This window comes from Sus scrofa, chromosome 13, assembly GCF_000003025.6.
Source record: "Sus scrofa isolate TJ Tabasco breed Duroc chromosome 13, Sscrofa11.1, whole genome shotgun sequence".
NCBI classification, from domain to species: domain Eukaryota; kingdom Metazoa; phylum Chordata; class Mammalia; order Artiodactyla; family Suidae; genus Sus; species Sus scrofa.
Genome location: NC_010455.5, coordinates 146643866 through 146658815, shown reverse-complemented (window position 1 = coordinate 146658815; position 14950 = coordinate 146643866). Strand labels below are relative to the sequence as shown.

The following is a 14950-nucleotide window of genomic DNA, read 5'->3' as shown; positions in this document are numbered from 1 at the left end:
GCTGCCTTTCAGGGGAGCCCGTCGTGTCACTACACTGTGTGTTGTCACCATAGTCCACACAGCTGCCTATTTATGCTTTGGGTCACTGCTGCTTTTTCTTCCAACTGGACAGTGTTGGTTTGTGCTGGCAGGCTGGCCGGATCCTGGTCCTTGACGTGGTGGGTTCCACAAACAGAAGACATCTTCTTACTCAGCTGTCTCTCTCTCACTCAGCTCCCCAATTCTAACTCCCATCAGACACTTCTTTAAGCTCTTCTGTGCTATGACCCCAAATTAGAACAGGCCATTAAGAACAGCTGCTCACATTTTCTTAAAATATTTCTAGCTCCCTTGGTCCCTGTTTTAGTCAAGAGTTCTCCAGAGAAGTAGAACTCATCATTATATGCATATACACACACAGATACATATGTACGTATACACACACACATATACAATTGTATATACACACATATATAATCTTATGGAGTATACACAAACATATATAAAATTGCATGTACAAATATACACACACATGGGGAGAGAGAGAAATAGAGGAGTAGAGAAAGGGAAAAAAAAAGGGAGGAGAGAAAGATTTAAAGAATTGGCTCATGATTGTGGAGGCTGGTAAGTCCATGATCCATAGGGCCAGGCAGCAGGCTAGAGATTCACGAGTTCCACTGGGGAACCAGCAAGCCAGCCATTCTCCAGCCCTGAGTTCAATATCGGGATGTTTTGGAGATTTGTGTCCTGAGAATTGGGAGTGTTTAGAATTTCCACCAGCAGCACAGGAAGGCCTGCTCCCTGCTGTTGAGGATCTCAGTCTGATGGAGAAGACAGACAGCAATTACATGTTGGCCATAAAGCCAGTCATCCAACCCATGAGTTGCCTAATAGAGATGTAAACAGATTTTAATGGGAGCTCAGGGGACAGTGATTCATTTTGATTTCAGGGGATTGAGGAAGACTCGGGGTTGAGCCTTGAGGAATGTGTGTGAGACAGTCTTTAAATTTTTGAGTCCCCACATACCTTTCTCAGACCTTCAACCGCTAAGTTCAGCTCTTTACATTGGTGTACATGGACCTAAGCCCAGTGTGGTTTCTGGGATGGTGCAGATACTCCCATGGTGAATTAATCAAACCCTGAATTAGGATGGGGTAGCAGGAGAGACGGTCACATAGTGGTTGTATTCCCCTGGGAGGGGAAAGGACCCCATGGCTGAAAGCTGGGACCAAAGGCACCTGCCAGGATGGGTATGAGTCTGCCTTTCCTAGGAGACAGAGAGGCAGCTCCACATGGCAGTGTAGAGTTAGAAAAGGAGGACTAGCTTGAACTTGAATTATAGCCACTCTATGCCATAAGTTTTATGTGTTTTACTTGGCCAGTTGGACAAGAAAATTACTGAAAGACAGCCTAATCCCAAAGGATACTAAGCAACTTGAATATCTAAATAGGAAATGACTAAGGAATACCTTATAGCTTTAGGCCAAAGTCATATTAACCCCTTCTGCTTTCTACTGGATCCAGGCAGAAATTCATACTTCACAAGAATTTCCCCCACAAGAATTTCACAAGAAGTTCCCGGTGAAATTTTCAACTGGCATTGGCAATACTAATCCCATTAGGCCTGGCACAAGTGCTCAGATAAATGTGTGGTGTAACTCAGGGCATCACAGCAGCAAATGTCTGCCCCAAAGAGCCAAGGTTCCAATTCTCTATTTAGCCAGAGTCAGTAATTACCAAAAGAAGATGCAAGTTCATGGTGCCATCTTCTACCGAGGACATGCTTAGACCCCTTCAGCTACCCCACCCCTCTCCTCAGTCTGTTCTTTGCACACACAGCTACATGCTTAAATAGAGCCCGAGGTCCATATCATAAGCTAAGAGAGAAGAGAAGGAGCACACAGAGTGTAAAGCAGGTTCAACTCTAGATTCAATGAGCCAGAACAGATCTGGATAAGCCTTTTGCACAGGAAGCTGAGAGGAAGGATTGATTAGCTTGCTTGAAATTATTGGAACCCTTTAAGGAACATGGCTCTAGATGGTTCCTTTAAAATAAGAAAGGATCAAAAGAGCAAATGAGTTCCTTGGCTCCCTTTTTTGTTGTGTGTAGAAAAGTTTAGGGAGTTCTACTCTGATCTTGTTTTTAGACTTTCAACCATTTTTGGAATCTAGTAATAGCCCCAGAAACTATGAAAGAATGAGTCTGTCCTGCAAATGGGACAAAGTGTTCAAACCTAAATAAAGGACTATCACTTAATAATGAGAAAAAAAAAGGTAAGCAAAAGGAAAAAAAAAACAAAAAACAAAAAAAACTTGTGGAGACAAAACAGCATTTTGGGGGGTAGAAAAAATTGCGCTTAATTTTAAATGACTCTGTTCCTTTTCTACGTAAAAATATCTGAAGACTTCAGGAATCACAGAGTAAGACTCGGGCTGCAGCGTGACACGTAAACCCACCTCTTAGCTCTGCCTCCCACTCTGGCCCCAGCAAACTCTGCCATTTCCTCAGTTCGTCTTGCGCTGTCATTTTGGGACTGGTGCCCCATCTTCCTGGAACAACTTCCTTTCCGTTCCCTTCCCCAGGAAGTTCCCACCTCCCTTGGATTAATGAATTCCTTCTCACTTTTCAAGATTCGAGTTTCTTCTCTAGGAATCTTTTCTTGACCCCCTCCATTCCTCAGTTCTGGAGTGTGGGGTCCCCTCTTCCCAGCTTCCTCTCCACCCCATGTTTACTCCTCTAGCCCTCTCCTGCCACCATCTTTTTGCCCTTCACCTCTGTGTCTGCCACACTGCTGCACACAGGGCCTGGCACTCAGCCTTCAGAGAATGGCTTACTGAGCCGCATAAGATATGTTTGAAGTCTACAAGATCAAAAAGGGTGTGCAGAAGGTGAACAAAGATTTCTTTACCAAATTCCATTATATTAAAAGTTTTAAGGAAGTGAGTAAGAAAGGATTAAGCGGAATTCCTGTCGTGGCTCAGTGGTTAACAACCTGTCTAGCATCCATGAGGGCTCGGGTTCAATCCTTGGCCTTGCTCAGTGGGTTAAGGATCCAGAGTTGCCATGAGCTGTGGTGTAGGTTGCAGACATGGCTCAGATCCAGCTTTGTTGTGATTGTGGTGTAGGCCAGCAGCTGCTGTTAGACCCCTAGCCTGGGAACCTCCAAATGCCGTAGGTGTGGCCCTAAAAGGACAAAAAAGTCAAAAATAAAAAATAAAATAATAAAAATTAAAAAAAAAAGGATGAAGCAACAACTCGGGATACAAACAGGTTGAAGATAACAAATAGATTTAGCGAGGGTTAAGAAAAATTGATGGGTGTCAGAGCGTAAGGGCTATTAAAAATATGTTTATTTAGAGGAGATTCTGGAACCCTTGAAGGGAAATGGTGCCAGTGCATGAGGCTCCTCGTCCTACCAGGCACCCCACGGGACACTGGGGGGACAGTGGTGGCCGGCGTAGGGAGTTCCCAGGTGTGTGGGTGGAAAAATCATAACCACAGTGGGCCCCACTGGCCTTAAGACAGCGCCCCTGCCTCTCCCACCTAGAATCTTTTTTTTAAAGGGCCATGCTGGAGGGCCCACTTCCATTGTTCCTCTGAATGCCTTGGCCTCCATCTCTCTCCCTTCCTGTACAGGCCGCCAGCCTGCCAAAGACTGTGCCAGGATCCAGCTCTGGCTCTGATGAGTCCAGACCACCAGGACTCACATTAATTTTCCCATTGCTGAGTTTCTAGTTTATATTTGGTTGATCAGAGAAATATGTGTGATGTGGGTTGCTGGCAAGTAAATCTTTTTTTCCTTCCCCTCTCTCCTTCCTCGGTGTAATTTTTCAAACCATTTTAGTCCTTCATCTAGTCCAAAAAGAAACGCCCCAGTTTTGCTAGCCAGCCCTACCTCAGAGCAGCACTGAAGTCAGATAAAGGGGATGGTCTCAGCCATCTTCTCTGTTCATCTGGCTGCCAGACTCAGTGAAGAAATGGTTCCCATCCTTGACTTGTCTTTAAGGATTAATAACATTCCTCGTTCTTGTATGTCTTTTTTTTTTAATTATTTTTAATTGGTTCAAGCCAAGAAATTCCTGAAGCATTAGGCCAGTTTATTGCAAATCATTTAATGACACTGCAAACTACGTTCTTTTTATTTCCCTCCTTCTTCCTCTCACTCCTTTTATGCCCTCTCCTGCCCACCTCCAGTCTTGACTTTGATCTTCTGCCCTTCTCCCCCCCTGCACCCTGCCCCTGGGCTCTTTCATCTCTTCCTCATCCTCTGCTTTCTCCCACTGCTCAAAGCTGGGTGCACACCCCACCTTAACTCAAAGGAAAAGAAAGAAACACAAGATTTAACAACTAATGTGTTTGGCATCTGCAAAGGTTTTTTTTTTTTTTTCCCCCCTAGAAACTTTTTATTTAAATAGAGCATGCCTTGCTCTCATCAGAAAGTGTGTTTGAGAAATTTCATGTCATGTTTCCATGGCTGTCAGGAGCAAGCTTTAGAGCCAAAATTATTTGTGCAATCGAACGGGCAGAAAAAAATCCTACAGAGAGCAAATCTATTTAACCCACTCTTCCTGCCTGCAGAGGGAGGAAGAGTACTCATGCCACCAACCCCCTTTCGAAGTTGCTCTAGAGATGGAGGTAACCTAACTAGGCTGGAATACTGGTGAGGGCAGCGAGGACCGCGCGTGGGGACACCAGTTTGCAAATTGTTGTACTCAGCCTTGTGTGCTGTTTTTAACTGTCTTTTCTGTTAGAGTAAAGCTCCCTGTGGTTAGGAACTCTGTCTTTGTCTTCTTGGTATCTTCTGCAACTTCTGGCTGGCTGAGTGAATGCATCAATGACACCTGGAGGGATGGTGCTGTGCCAGGTGCTGACTCCAGAATATGCTGATTCTGCCCAGCCTTGTGGGCTTCCAGTTGGGTTTGCCTTCAGTGGTTTGTGTGCCAGGGCTATGGACCAGTAAGAGGCTTAGTCACTACCCAGGATGTGTGGCTTCTGAGAGGAACTGCCCATCTTGCAGTAAACTCCTTCCACCATCAGGAGCCAGGCATTCCCACCTCTACCAGAAGCACCATCAGGCTCCAGCCTCCATTCTGCCTCTGTAGTCGATCATGGTTTTCCGTTGATAGAGCCCTTTATTTCCGAAGGCTGATCCTGGAGTCGTGCCAAGCCATGGCTCCTCAGGTGACTTGGAGATCAAGAGTCGTGATGTGATTCTTTGCCCATCAGCAAAGCAGTTCAGGGCACAGGAGCCCCTGGATTGCCAGAAGCCACACAGGGAGGCAATGCCCAGGACCCTTCGCCTGTACAGACGCCAACTCCAAGTCCATCTGTAGAACAGAGAGCCATGGGCTCTTCATTTATCTTCCCTTGCACCTTAGCCATCTTTCAAAAGGTGCAGGAAAGGGCCACAGGGTCGGCACGTCACTGAGGAGTACTCCATTAGGGCAGAATCTTTCTCTGTCTTATAATGTTGGCTGAAGACACAGCAGGCCAGCACAGGGACAAGTTGAGGCCTGGCGGCCAGGAGTATTAGGGAGTAGAGTTATCAGTCAGCCCAGAAACTTGCCCAAGGCCATGGTGCTACTGAGCCGGCTGACAGCTTTGCCAAGTGAGCCCAATGTGGTGCCCCTACAATCTGGGCACATGGGTGCAGGCTTGTCCTGTGATCCCTGAGAATAGGCAGGACGGTGAGACAGGGCTGGCTAGACATGAGAAATGCCCAAATAGAGTGAAAGCCAAAATGGTTTTGTTTTGGGGTTTTTTGTTTGTTTGTTTTTAGGGCTGCAACTGCGGTATGTGGAAGCTCCCAGACTAGGGGTCGAATTGGAGCTGCAGCAGCCTGCCTACACCACTGCCACAGGAGCACAGGATCTGAGCCATGTCTGCAGCCTACACCACAACTCACAGCAATGCCAGATCCTTAACCCACTGAGCGAGGCCAGGGATCGAACCCTCATCCTTGTGGATACTAGTCAGATTCATTCCTGCTGAGCCACATGGGAACTCCTAAAAGCCAAAATGTTTTTTAACCATTCAGCTGCACTCTTGGAGATAGGGATTTTGGTAACTCCATACCACCTCCATCTGAAGGCCCCATCTTAACTGAATTCTTTCTTAAACAGATTGGAACATTAATTTGCCTAGGGGAGGACAGGGGAGAAGAGGCTCACATGAGGAAACACTTTAAAAGTCAATGTTAGGTTTGATGGAATTCCCATCGTGGCGCAGTGGTTAACGAATCCGACTAGGAACCATGAGGTTGCGGGTTCAATCCCTGGCCTTGTTGCTCAGTGGGTTAAGGATCCGGCGTTGCTGTGAGCTATGGTGTAGGTTGCAGACGCGGCTCGGATTCCGCATTGCTGTGGCTCTGGCGTAGGCTGGTGGCTACGGCTCCGATTAGACCCCTAGCCTGGGAATCTCCATATGCCACAGAAGCGGCCCTAGAAAAGGCAAAAAGACAAAAAAAAAAAAAAAAAAAAAAAAAGTCAATATTAGGTTTATTGATTACACTGGGGGTGCTTTGCTGAGGCACAGTGCCCCCTGTAACGGGACACGTGAAGTCTATAAAAATTGGAGAATGAGCCAACAATTAAGATTGGACAATTTTGTGTTATGACCATACACATGCATACACTAAATATTACAAATGAATTCACGGTACTACTGAGCCTTTTATTTGTCAAGGAAGGATCAAGGTTAGAAGGTGGTGAGAAATTCAGAGGGGCTCAAGATAAAACTTGTCGACTTGTCATTTTACATGTGACCCTGGTGGTGGCAGCCACACCCACGTGCCCACATTCCTTCTTTTTTCCCGGAGGCCAAGAAGGTAGGAGCCTGATGTACCCCCATAGATGTGAAGAGGAAACTCAGAGCACATTATATGGTTTGTGTCTGAAGAAATTCTTGTAATCTGTGTGTCCAAGGCTCCGACAAAAATGATACATCAGAAGATACACGTTCCATTAAGAGTTTGAATGATTAGGAGTTCCCATCATGGCTCAGCAGTTAATGAACCCAACTAGCATCCATAAGGATTTGGGTTCGATCCCTGGCCTTGCTCAGTGGGTTAAGCATTGCCATGAGTTGTGGTGTAGGTCGCAGATGCTGCTCAGATCCTACATTGCCATGGCTGTGGTGTAGGCCAGAGGCTACAGCTCCAGTTCGACCCATAGCCCGGGATTAGAAGGCAAGGAACTGTTCTGTACAGAGTCTCAGGTGTTATGAGCTTTCTCAGAAAGAACAGAGTCCTGTGACTAATAAGGAAGGTCCATCAACTCAGAGATAGCCCCAAAGACCGGGGCTTCTAACCTGTTGAGAGCAGAGAAACAAGAGTGGGCCTCTTGGCATTTGATTCGTGCAAACAAGTTAATAAAATAGCTGGAAGAAGAGACAAAGAGAGGATGCAAAAGAGGAGTCTGAGGGAAGGTAAGAGGATTAAAGCTGCAAAAACATTCGTCTAATGGATTTCTCAGACACACCAGCCAACAGGCAAGGGCAGGTGTCCTGTCAAACCATTTCCCCCGTGAAACTCAATCCATCATTCTGAAGCCAGGCCTGCTAACCTCATTTGTAACTGACGGGCCTCCCCTTATTTTCCCAGGAAGGCACTCTGAGCAGCCCAGGGACTTGCCAGGAAACAGGCTTTGCAGACAAAGGGGCCTGGGAACAGGCTGGTTTCCTTCATATGCAGCCAACTAGATCTCTCTGCATCTGCCCCTCATCTGGTGGCTTGATTAGGCTGTTATTGATCATGAAGTCTCTACCCTTCCTTGGCCTCCTTCCTGCCCCAAAATACTAGAAAAGGGGCGCTCTGATTTTCAGATCGTTCATCACTTCATTACTTGCCTTTGATCCCCTAGTGAAACTCAACTTTGGCTCCAGCAGCCAAATTGGGAGTGTTTGCTGAAGCAACAGCTAAAGCTTAAGCTTAGGGGGGACAGGGCCAAGGACCAAATTGCTGCTTATTTGTTTTGAAGCCTGGAGGCTCGCCTGCCAGTCTGCCCTTGTGGGGAGCTAGAAGCCCAGCTGGGGTGTCCTGGGTCCTGCGTGCAAGGGCTGTTGTGCACATGTTGGCATCAGAACAGAGGGGCTGTCTGGCCACATGGCTGACCGGCACCCAGCTTTATGCCTCCCCCACTGCACAGCCTGCTGTCTCCAAGCGGCAGTTCATTGTCAGAGCATGCAGAAGGAGCCAAGAGGGGCCCAAGGGGTGCATAGAGTTTTCCAGTATTGGGTCAGTGAGGTGGGTCCATGGAGCATACCCCATGCACGGATAAGCCCTCAGTTACAATGGGGCAGGAGCCTGGGGGCTCTGAAGATGGAGATGGCATTCTGATGCCAGACTCCTTTCAGCTGCTCACATCTTTCCTGCAAAATGATCTGTTAGATTTAAGTATGTTCTTGCTTGAGGCAGATTTTCTTGGAACGAGGTAAAGAAAAGGAGGAGGATGAAACAAAAACTCTTGGTGGAGTAATTTTAGATTTATTAGACCATGCAAGAGAGCACCTCTCAGTGACTGAGGAATTTTCCAGATGCCCCTGAGCTCACGGTTGCTCACAGCTTGCCTTACAGGAAGTCTCTTGACTTGGCAGGTATAGCATACACTGTGCTGAGGAGGATTAAGGCCTTTGCGGTGTTGAAGCGCCTTGCTTTTGAAAAACAGAAATATTCAGCTAGAACACTCTGAGCACAGGCAGTCCGCCGTTTCCCAGAGTCCATATCTTCTTTCTCCCAGAGAGAAAGTGCATACACACTTTCTTGGCTGAGAGGTTCAGCCAGGACTGGGCTACATATTTTGTAGGGCCCAATACAAAATGAAAATGTGAGGTCCCTTGATCCAACGTTATTCAGAATTTCATGTGGGTGACAGCAGAGCATTAAGCCAAGGGTTGGCCTCTTTTAGGCACGAGGTCTGGTGCAGCTGCACAAGTTGCACACCCATGAGCCTGGTCTTGGACACAGTCTTCCAAACTATTCATTCAGCAAGGACTTCATGAGCATTTGGTGTATCCCAAATACTGTGCAGTGGGGCTTGGTGGAGTACAAAATTAATAGTTTGCCCACTAGGAATTTGCAATGTAGTTAGGGTCAGATATCACAAACACAAAATTAAAGAATGAAATAATGATGAAATAATTCTCTTTTTTTTTTTTTGCTTTTTAGGGCGGCACCCGCGGCCTATGGAAGTTCCCAGGTTAGGGGTCCAGTTGGAGCTGTTGCTGATGGCGTACACCAGAGCCACAGCAACACAGGATCCAAGCCGTGTCTGCGACCTACACCACAGCTCATGGCAACGCCAGATCCTTAACCCACTAAATGAGGCCAGCAATCGAACCAGCAAGCTCATGGTTCCTAGTGGGATTCGTTTCTGCTGTGCCATGACGGGAACTCCATGATGAAATAATTCTTTAAAAGCCCAGAAGGCCCTACCAACTCCCCCACCCCCCCTCACCCCCGCAAAGGAAGGAATATATGAGAGATCTCACCTTGACCCACAGGAATTACGCGTTCAGCGTAGAAAGTGAAATGGTGCCATAGAAATCAGGCATTTTATCATCGTTTTTGCCACACTACTCCAAGAACAGCATGTATTTTTTTTAAATTTACTTTATTGAAGTGTTGTTGATTTAAATGCTGTGTTAATTTCTACTGTATAGCACTGTGATTCAGTTATTTTTATACATATTCTTTTTCATATTCTCTTCCACTATGGTTTATCACAGGATATTGAATATAATTCCTTGTGCTAGAAGTAGGACCTTGATGTTCATCCATTCTGTATATAATAGTTTAATTACCATGTACTTCTTATTCCACATGTATTAGACCTATTTTACCTCTGTCCTGTGACTGCAGAAGTAACCTCTCAAGATACAGTCTACTTTCAAAATAGCCACACTTAAAGTTTGGCCACACTTGGATAAAAGGGCCATAGAAATTTTGTTGTGCTAGGCCTTGGTGCTTATAATGTTGCCCACCTCAACTATGAAATTTGGGTTCACAAACTATATAAATGGGCATCTTGTACCTGACTTGAGAGTCGCAGCTCCAAGATCACCATCTATTTGGTCATTCAGTATTCACTGAGCATCTGCTTGGACCAGGCCCCAGGTGGGGTTCAGATGATACACAGATGAACACAGAGGGGCAACAATCCTTTTAGAAACAAAAGGGCTTCCCTGCCCTGGCTTGGATGAGAACTTCTGGAAAGTTCCATTCAATGGGAAACCTCCTGCCCTCCCTGAGCGCCTTCAGGACAGGGCTCTATGGTGACAGTAGTTTGTTTTTGGTAATTACCTCATGTCTTCTGTGAGAAAACTGATCCCTCTACTCCTGCTGCCTTGTCTGGGAACCAACCACGCAGGCAGGTGGAGTCTTGCTGTGAATTGTGAATCACAGTCACACCGTGATGGTATCAGTTCTCCAGAGCTGAGCAGAATGTGGTGTGGTCAGCATTCAGAGAGGGTGCCTCCAGGGCTTTCTAAGTACCTTCATGGAGAGAGTGTCTTGAGTAAATATTTTCATCTCTCTTATCTTATTCTCTATTAGTTATATTTCCTCTCTGAAATTAAATTCAGCTACGATCCTGAAAACCAAATTTGGAATGTGGTTTTGTTACACAAATGGCCCATTTTGTTCAGCAACATCAGTGATTTGACTCAAACAAAGAGAGTTTTGTTGTTCGGACTGTTGGGTTGTTTGGGAAACATCCAGCTTTTGTTCCAGATGGATCTCCATCCTCTCCAGTTTAAATCCCAGTCTTCCTGCCACGGAGCCAAGTTAGGAGAGACTGCAGCCTGGTGTCTGGACCCTAAGCTCCCCTGAATTCCACTGCCATTAAGCCACAGTGGGAACTTGCCTTAGAAACCCCTTTGGGCATCCACAAATCCCCACCCCCAGCCCTGAGAAAGAATTAGCCATGATGTGACATAGAGTATAGTCGGTTCTCCGTATATGCTGATGTGCCTATGGATACGGAGGGCCGACTGTAACAGCACAGCACGATTGTATGTATATAAGGGACTTGAGCATCTGCGGATTTTTGGTATCCACTGGAGCACCTGGAACCAATCCCAAAGGACATGGGGAGGACTACATGCTCCTGGGTAGCAGGAATCAGCCTTCTGGTTGGAATCATGGTTGGCAATTGAACAGATTTGGGTCTGTCAGTTTTCAGCGGATGTCTGAGAAGAACTGGGGCAGGCTATTCTTGATTGAACTGGAGAAAACACATAGGTATTCTTTCCTTGTTCCTTTCAATCTCCATGAGCTGATCTGTGCCAGGACATTTGTGCCTTGACTATGACCCATTTCCAGCTAGGTTCAGTGGGGCCAGTGGGCCTAGCCAACCTGCCCCCATCCCTGTCAATGTAACAAAAGAGGCGGGTGGGTGTCACAGGCATCACTTGATGGAATTCGCTACACCCCCACCCTCAGCTTATTTACACCCAATTGTATATACACCCAGTTATACGTGGGGCGATGCAGACCGCACATTACTTCCTGTAATCTCCTCTAGATGACAGAAGATTGGAGGAAAGACTCGGAGCACCCCCCAGGGGGTCCCCAGTGTGTGAGATTCTTACAGCTGTTGCTTGTGACCAAAGGCAGAGACTGAAGCCCACCCTGAAATGCTGCACTGTCTGCCTCTCTCCTTCGTCAAGGCCCAACCGGCCTCTTCTCTCCACAGATCTCCAGGACTTCAAGTTAGACGTGCAGCACGTGATCGAAGTCGATGAAGGGAACACTGCAGTCATTGCCTGCCACCTTCCTGAGAGCCACCCAAAGGCCCAGGTCCGATACAGTGTCAAACAGGAGTGGCTGGAGGCCTCCAGAGGTAAGTGAACAAGCAGGATCCCAGAGGCCCAGGCTGGAAGGGAAGCTGGCCACCTCTGCAGTGCCTCCCAGATTCCCGTCAACACGCCAACAGCCCTCTCCACATGCTTGTCAGCTGCCTTCTACTTTAGCTCTGCAGGATCCTAAAGGGCTTGGCCACAACCTCTGTTGTGGAGGTCCCCTGCCCTGTCACGAGGGCTCTCTTCCTGCCTTGGCAGATGTTGCTGAGCTGCTGCCATTTGATCCGAGCTCTCAGCACAGGATTCTAAATTTTCCCTGTGCAAGCTCCCTGCCACCAGGCACATGCAGGAAGGCTGCCTGATGAACCAGAGATTCCTGGAGCCGTGTGGTTCCCGTGGGAGGTGGGGCTCTTCCCCACACAGCAGAGCAGTCTATATGGTGGCACTTGAGATTCTCCCGCTCCCTGTCTTCCTGCCAATGCGCCCATCTCAGCCATCACAGTGGACATGACAGCTGGTCCAGGGAGACCAACTTTGGTCCACACAGTGCCAGTGGGGAGGGAAGCTATGGCTCAAGACCAGATCAGCTTCTTCCCACAATTGACCTGAACTCAAGGCCAAGTAGACCCTGTGGCCAGATGCCACATCTCAAACTGTCTGCCATTTATTTATTTATTTTTGTCTTTTTAGGGCCGCACCCAAGGCACATGGAGGTTCCCAGGCTAGGGGTTGAATCGGAGCTGTAGCTGCTGGCCACAGCACCACAGCAACAGCAACGTGGGATCCAAGCGGCATCTGAGACATAGACCACAGCTCACGGATCCTTAACCCACTGAGTGAGGTCAGGGATTGAACCTGTGTCCTCATGGATGCTAGTCAGATTCATTTCTGCGGAGCCACGACGGGAACTCCTCAAACTGTCTACCTTTTAAAATGCCCTAGAGATTTTTAAATATTTTTGTTGACTTTTTGTTTATGAAAGGAGTATATGTCTACCATAGAATTTTGCTTTTTATGTCTGTACCTGCACCATATGGAAGTTCTCAGGCTAGGGGAACAGCTGCTGACCTACGCCACAGCCACAGCAACTCAGGATCTGAGCTGCATCTGAGACCTACACCACACCTCATGGCAATGTGGGATCCCCGACCCACTGAGTGAGGCCAGGGATTGAACCCACATCCTCATGGATTCTAGTTGGATTTGTTTCTGCTGCACCACAATGGGAACTCCCAAAAAAGTTATTTTTTAAAAAGGGTAAAAAGCCTAATCCTGCCACTGAGAAATAACTGGAGACTGAGAGGAGTATGAATGTCTCCTGTCCCTAGCAGAAGCCTGGTGGTAGCCCCTCAAGCTGGCCTGCCTATCCCACAAGAGTCAAGGGCGTTTGCTGTTCCATCTGGCATTTGCCTAAATAGCTCATGCCTGGGATGGCCCAGGGACAGGTAGGCAGGCGCCAGGCTCTGTGAGTCCAGATTGCGGGAACATCCAGACTGCCAAGGGCAGGCCACCAGAAGGCTTAGAGTGGACAGCCTGTCCATTGTCCAGCAAGCTGAACACCATCCTAGGGGCTAGGGTGTCCAGAAGCTGTGAATCCTCTGTGGAAAGAAGCTGAACTTAGCTCTGGGACTCCCACCTCCATGGCATCCCTGGCCCAGAAGCAGACAGAGCCTCATGGGCCAGTGTTGCTTAAGAGAAGGGCTTCAGTGGTATTCATGGAAGGGTAGGGGATGAGGATAGAATAGTCCTCCCTGGCTCAATAGTGAGGTGGCTCGGAGCTGCAACCATGACAGAGACGGATGGGAGAGTCAGTTCCCTCCTTCCTGGTAGCTTGCAGGAATGGTCATCTCATCTCCCAGTAGGCAGTATGGGCTCCTCAGTCCCTATAAATGGCTCTGAGACAGCACACATCATACCATTTCACAAGTGAGGAAACAGGATCTGAGAGGCTAATTAACTTGCCCAAATCACACAGTATACAGCAGATCCAGAGCCTGAGTCCAGGTCTGGTAGACCCCCAATCCTGCTTCCTTTCCATGCTACCCAAGCTCCCTTAAAAGTATAAAATGCTCTTCCACAGGCCTATGTACGAACTTTGGGCGGTGGTGGGGTGTCAGCCAACCCGTTTGTTGGCTGGTTGGTTAGTTTCATTCCTGGCACTTCCATTGCACTTGATGCAAGTTTTTATGGGGAGAATAGTATTTTCAGTGTGGGCCGTTAGGACTCTGGTGCACACCTCCTGATTCCTGCCCTAACCCTCCCCCCCCCCACCCCAGCCTTTTTGGGAGCTGGTGAGTGCAGTGCTCTGGGCCCAGACTCATCCCATGTTCCCCTTGTCCTCAGACAATTACCTGATCATGCCGTCGGGGAACCTCCAGATTGTGAACGCCAGCCAGGAGGACGAGGGGATGTACAAGTGCGCCGCCTACAACCCAGTGACGCAGGAAGTGAAAACCTCCGGCTCCAGTGACAGACTGCGCGTGCGCCGTAAGGGCCTGGATCTGGCTGATGGAGGGGCCAGGGTCTGGCCGATGGGGGACCTGGGGTTGCTGCTGTCCATGCTTCTGCTCTGTGTTCTCCAAAGTGGGGGTAGGGGGTGGAGGCGGGGGCCGGTGAAATATACAGGACTCAGCCAGGGTGGGGGTCCTCTCCCCACTGGCCATCTCAAATGCCAGCCTGTCACTGCACATGGCCCTGGGCTTGGCTCAGGGATGGGTGAGCCTGCTAGGCACATCTCAGCCCTAACTCCTGCCCGTTGAAAGCTTTCCTGCCCCGTGTTCCTTTCAGTTACAGGGCAGGTTGGGATACATGTATACATGAGCGGGGGTTGGGGCGAGAGGGAGGTAGTGGGACAGGCTGGCCATAGTGTACAGATAGAAAAGATGACCAGGCCTTTGTGCCTGTATGAGGTCACTAGGCCTGCCTTGCACAAGGCCAGGCTGTGCCTGTGCTGTCTATACACTGCAGAGGTGCCCAGCACCTCCCTCTGGAGAAAGTCCCCAGAGGCCCCCCATTTATGTGAAAACCACAGTTACCTTGGGGGAGCACCTCCTATGTATCAGGCACTTTTCTAGGCTCCTGCATGCTTAGTGGAGTGACATCTTAGTGGAACCAGTTCTTAGAGTTGGCAGCAGAGGCTGACCTACCCTGAAGCTAATGAAACAGAACTTAAG

The 14950-nt window shown here is 48.2% G+C and overlaps 1 protein-coding gene across 15 annotated transcripts in view; it reads left to right on the top strand.

Annotated features, from left to right (window-relative positions):
• Nucleotides 1-14950, top strand: part of BOC (BOC cell adhesion associated, oncogene regulated) — a 77948-nt gene that overhangs the window by 44350 nt on the left and 18648 nt on the right. For all 15 annotated transcript variants that reach the window (XR_002337900.1, XR_002337899.1, XM_021070376.1 and 12 more), the window contains 2 exons: nucleotides 11672-11818; nucleotides 14121-14264. Coding sequence is in view for 13 of the 15 variants with exons in the window: in XM_021070376.1 (XP_020926035.1) it covers nucleotides 11672-11818; nucleotides 14121-14264 (291 nt within the window). In the remaining 2 variants the exon portion in view is untranslated. The remainder of the gene's footprint in view (nucleotides 1-11671; nucleotides 11819-14120; nucleotides 14265-14950) is intronic.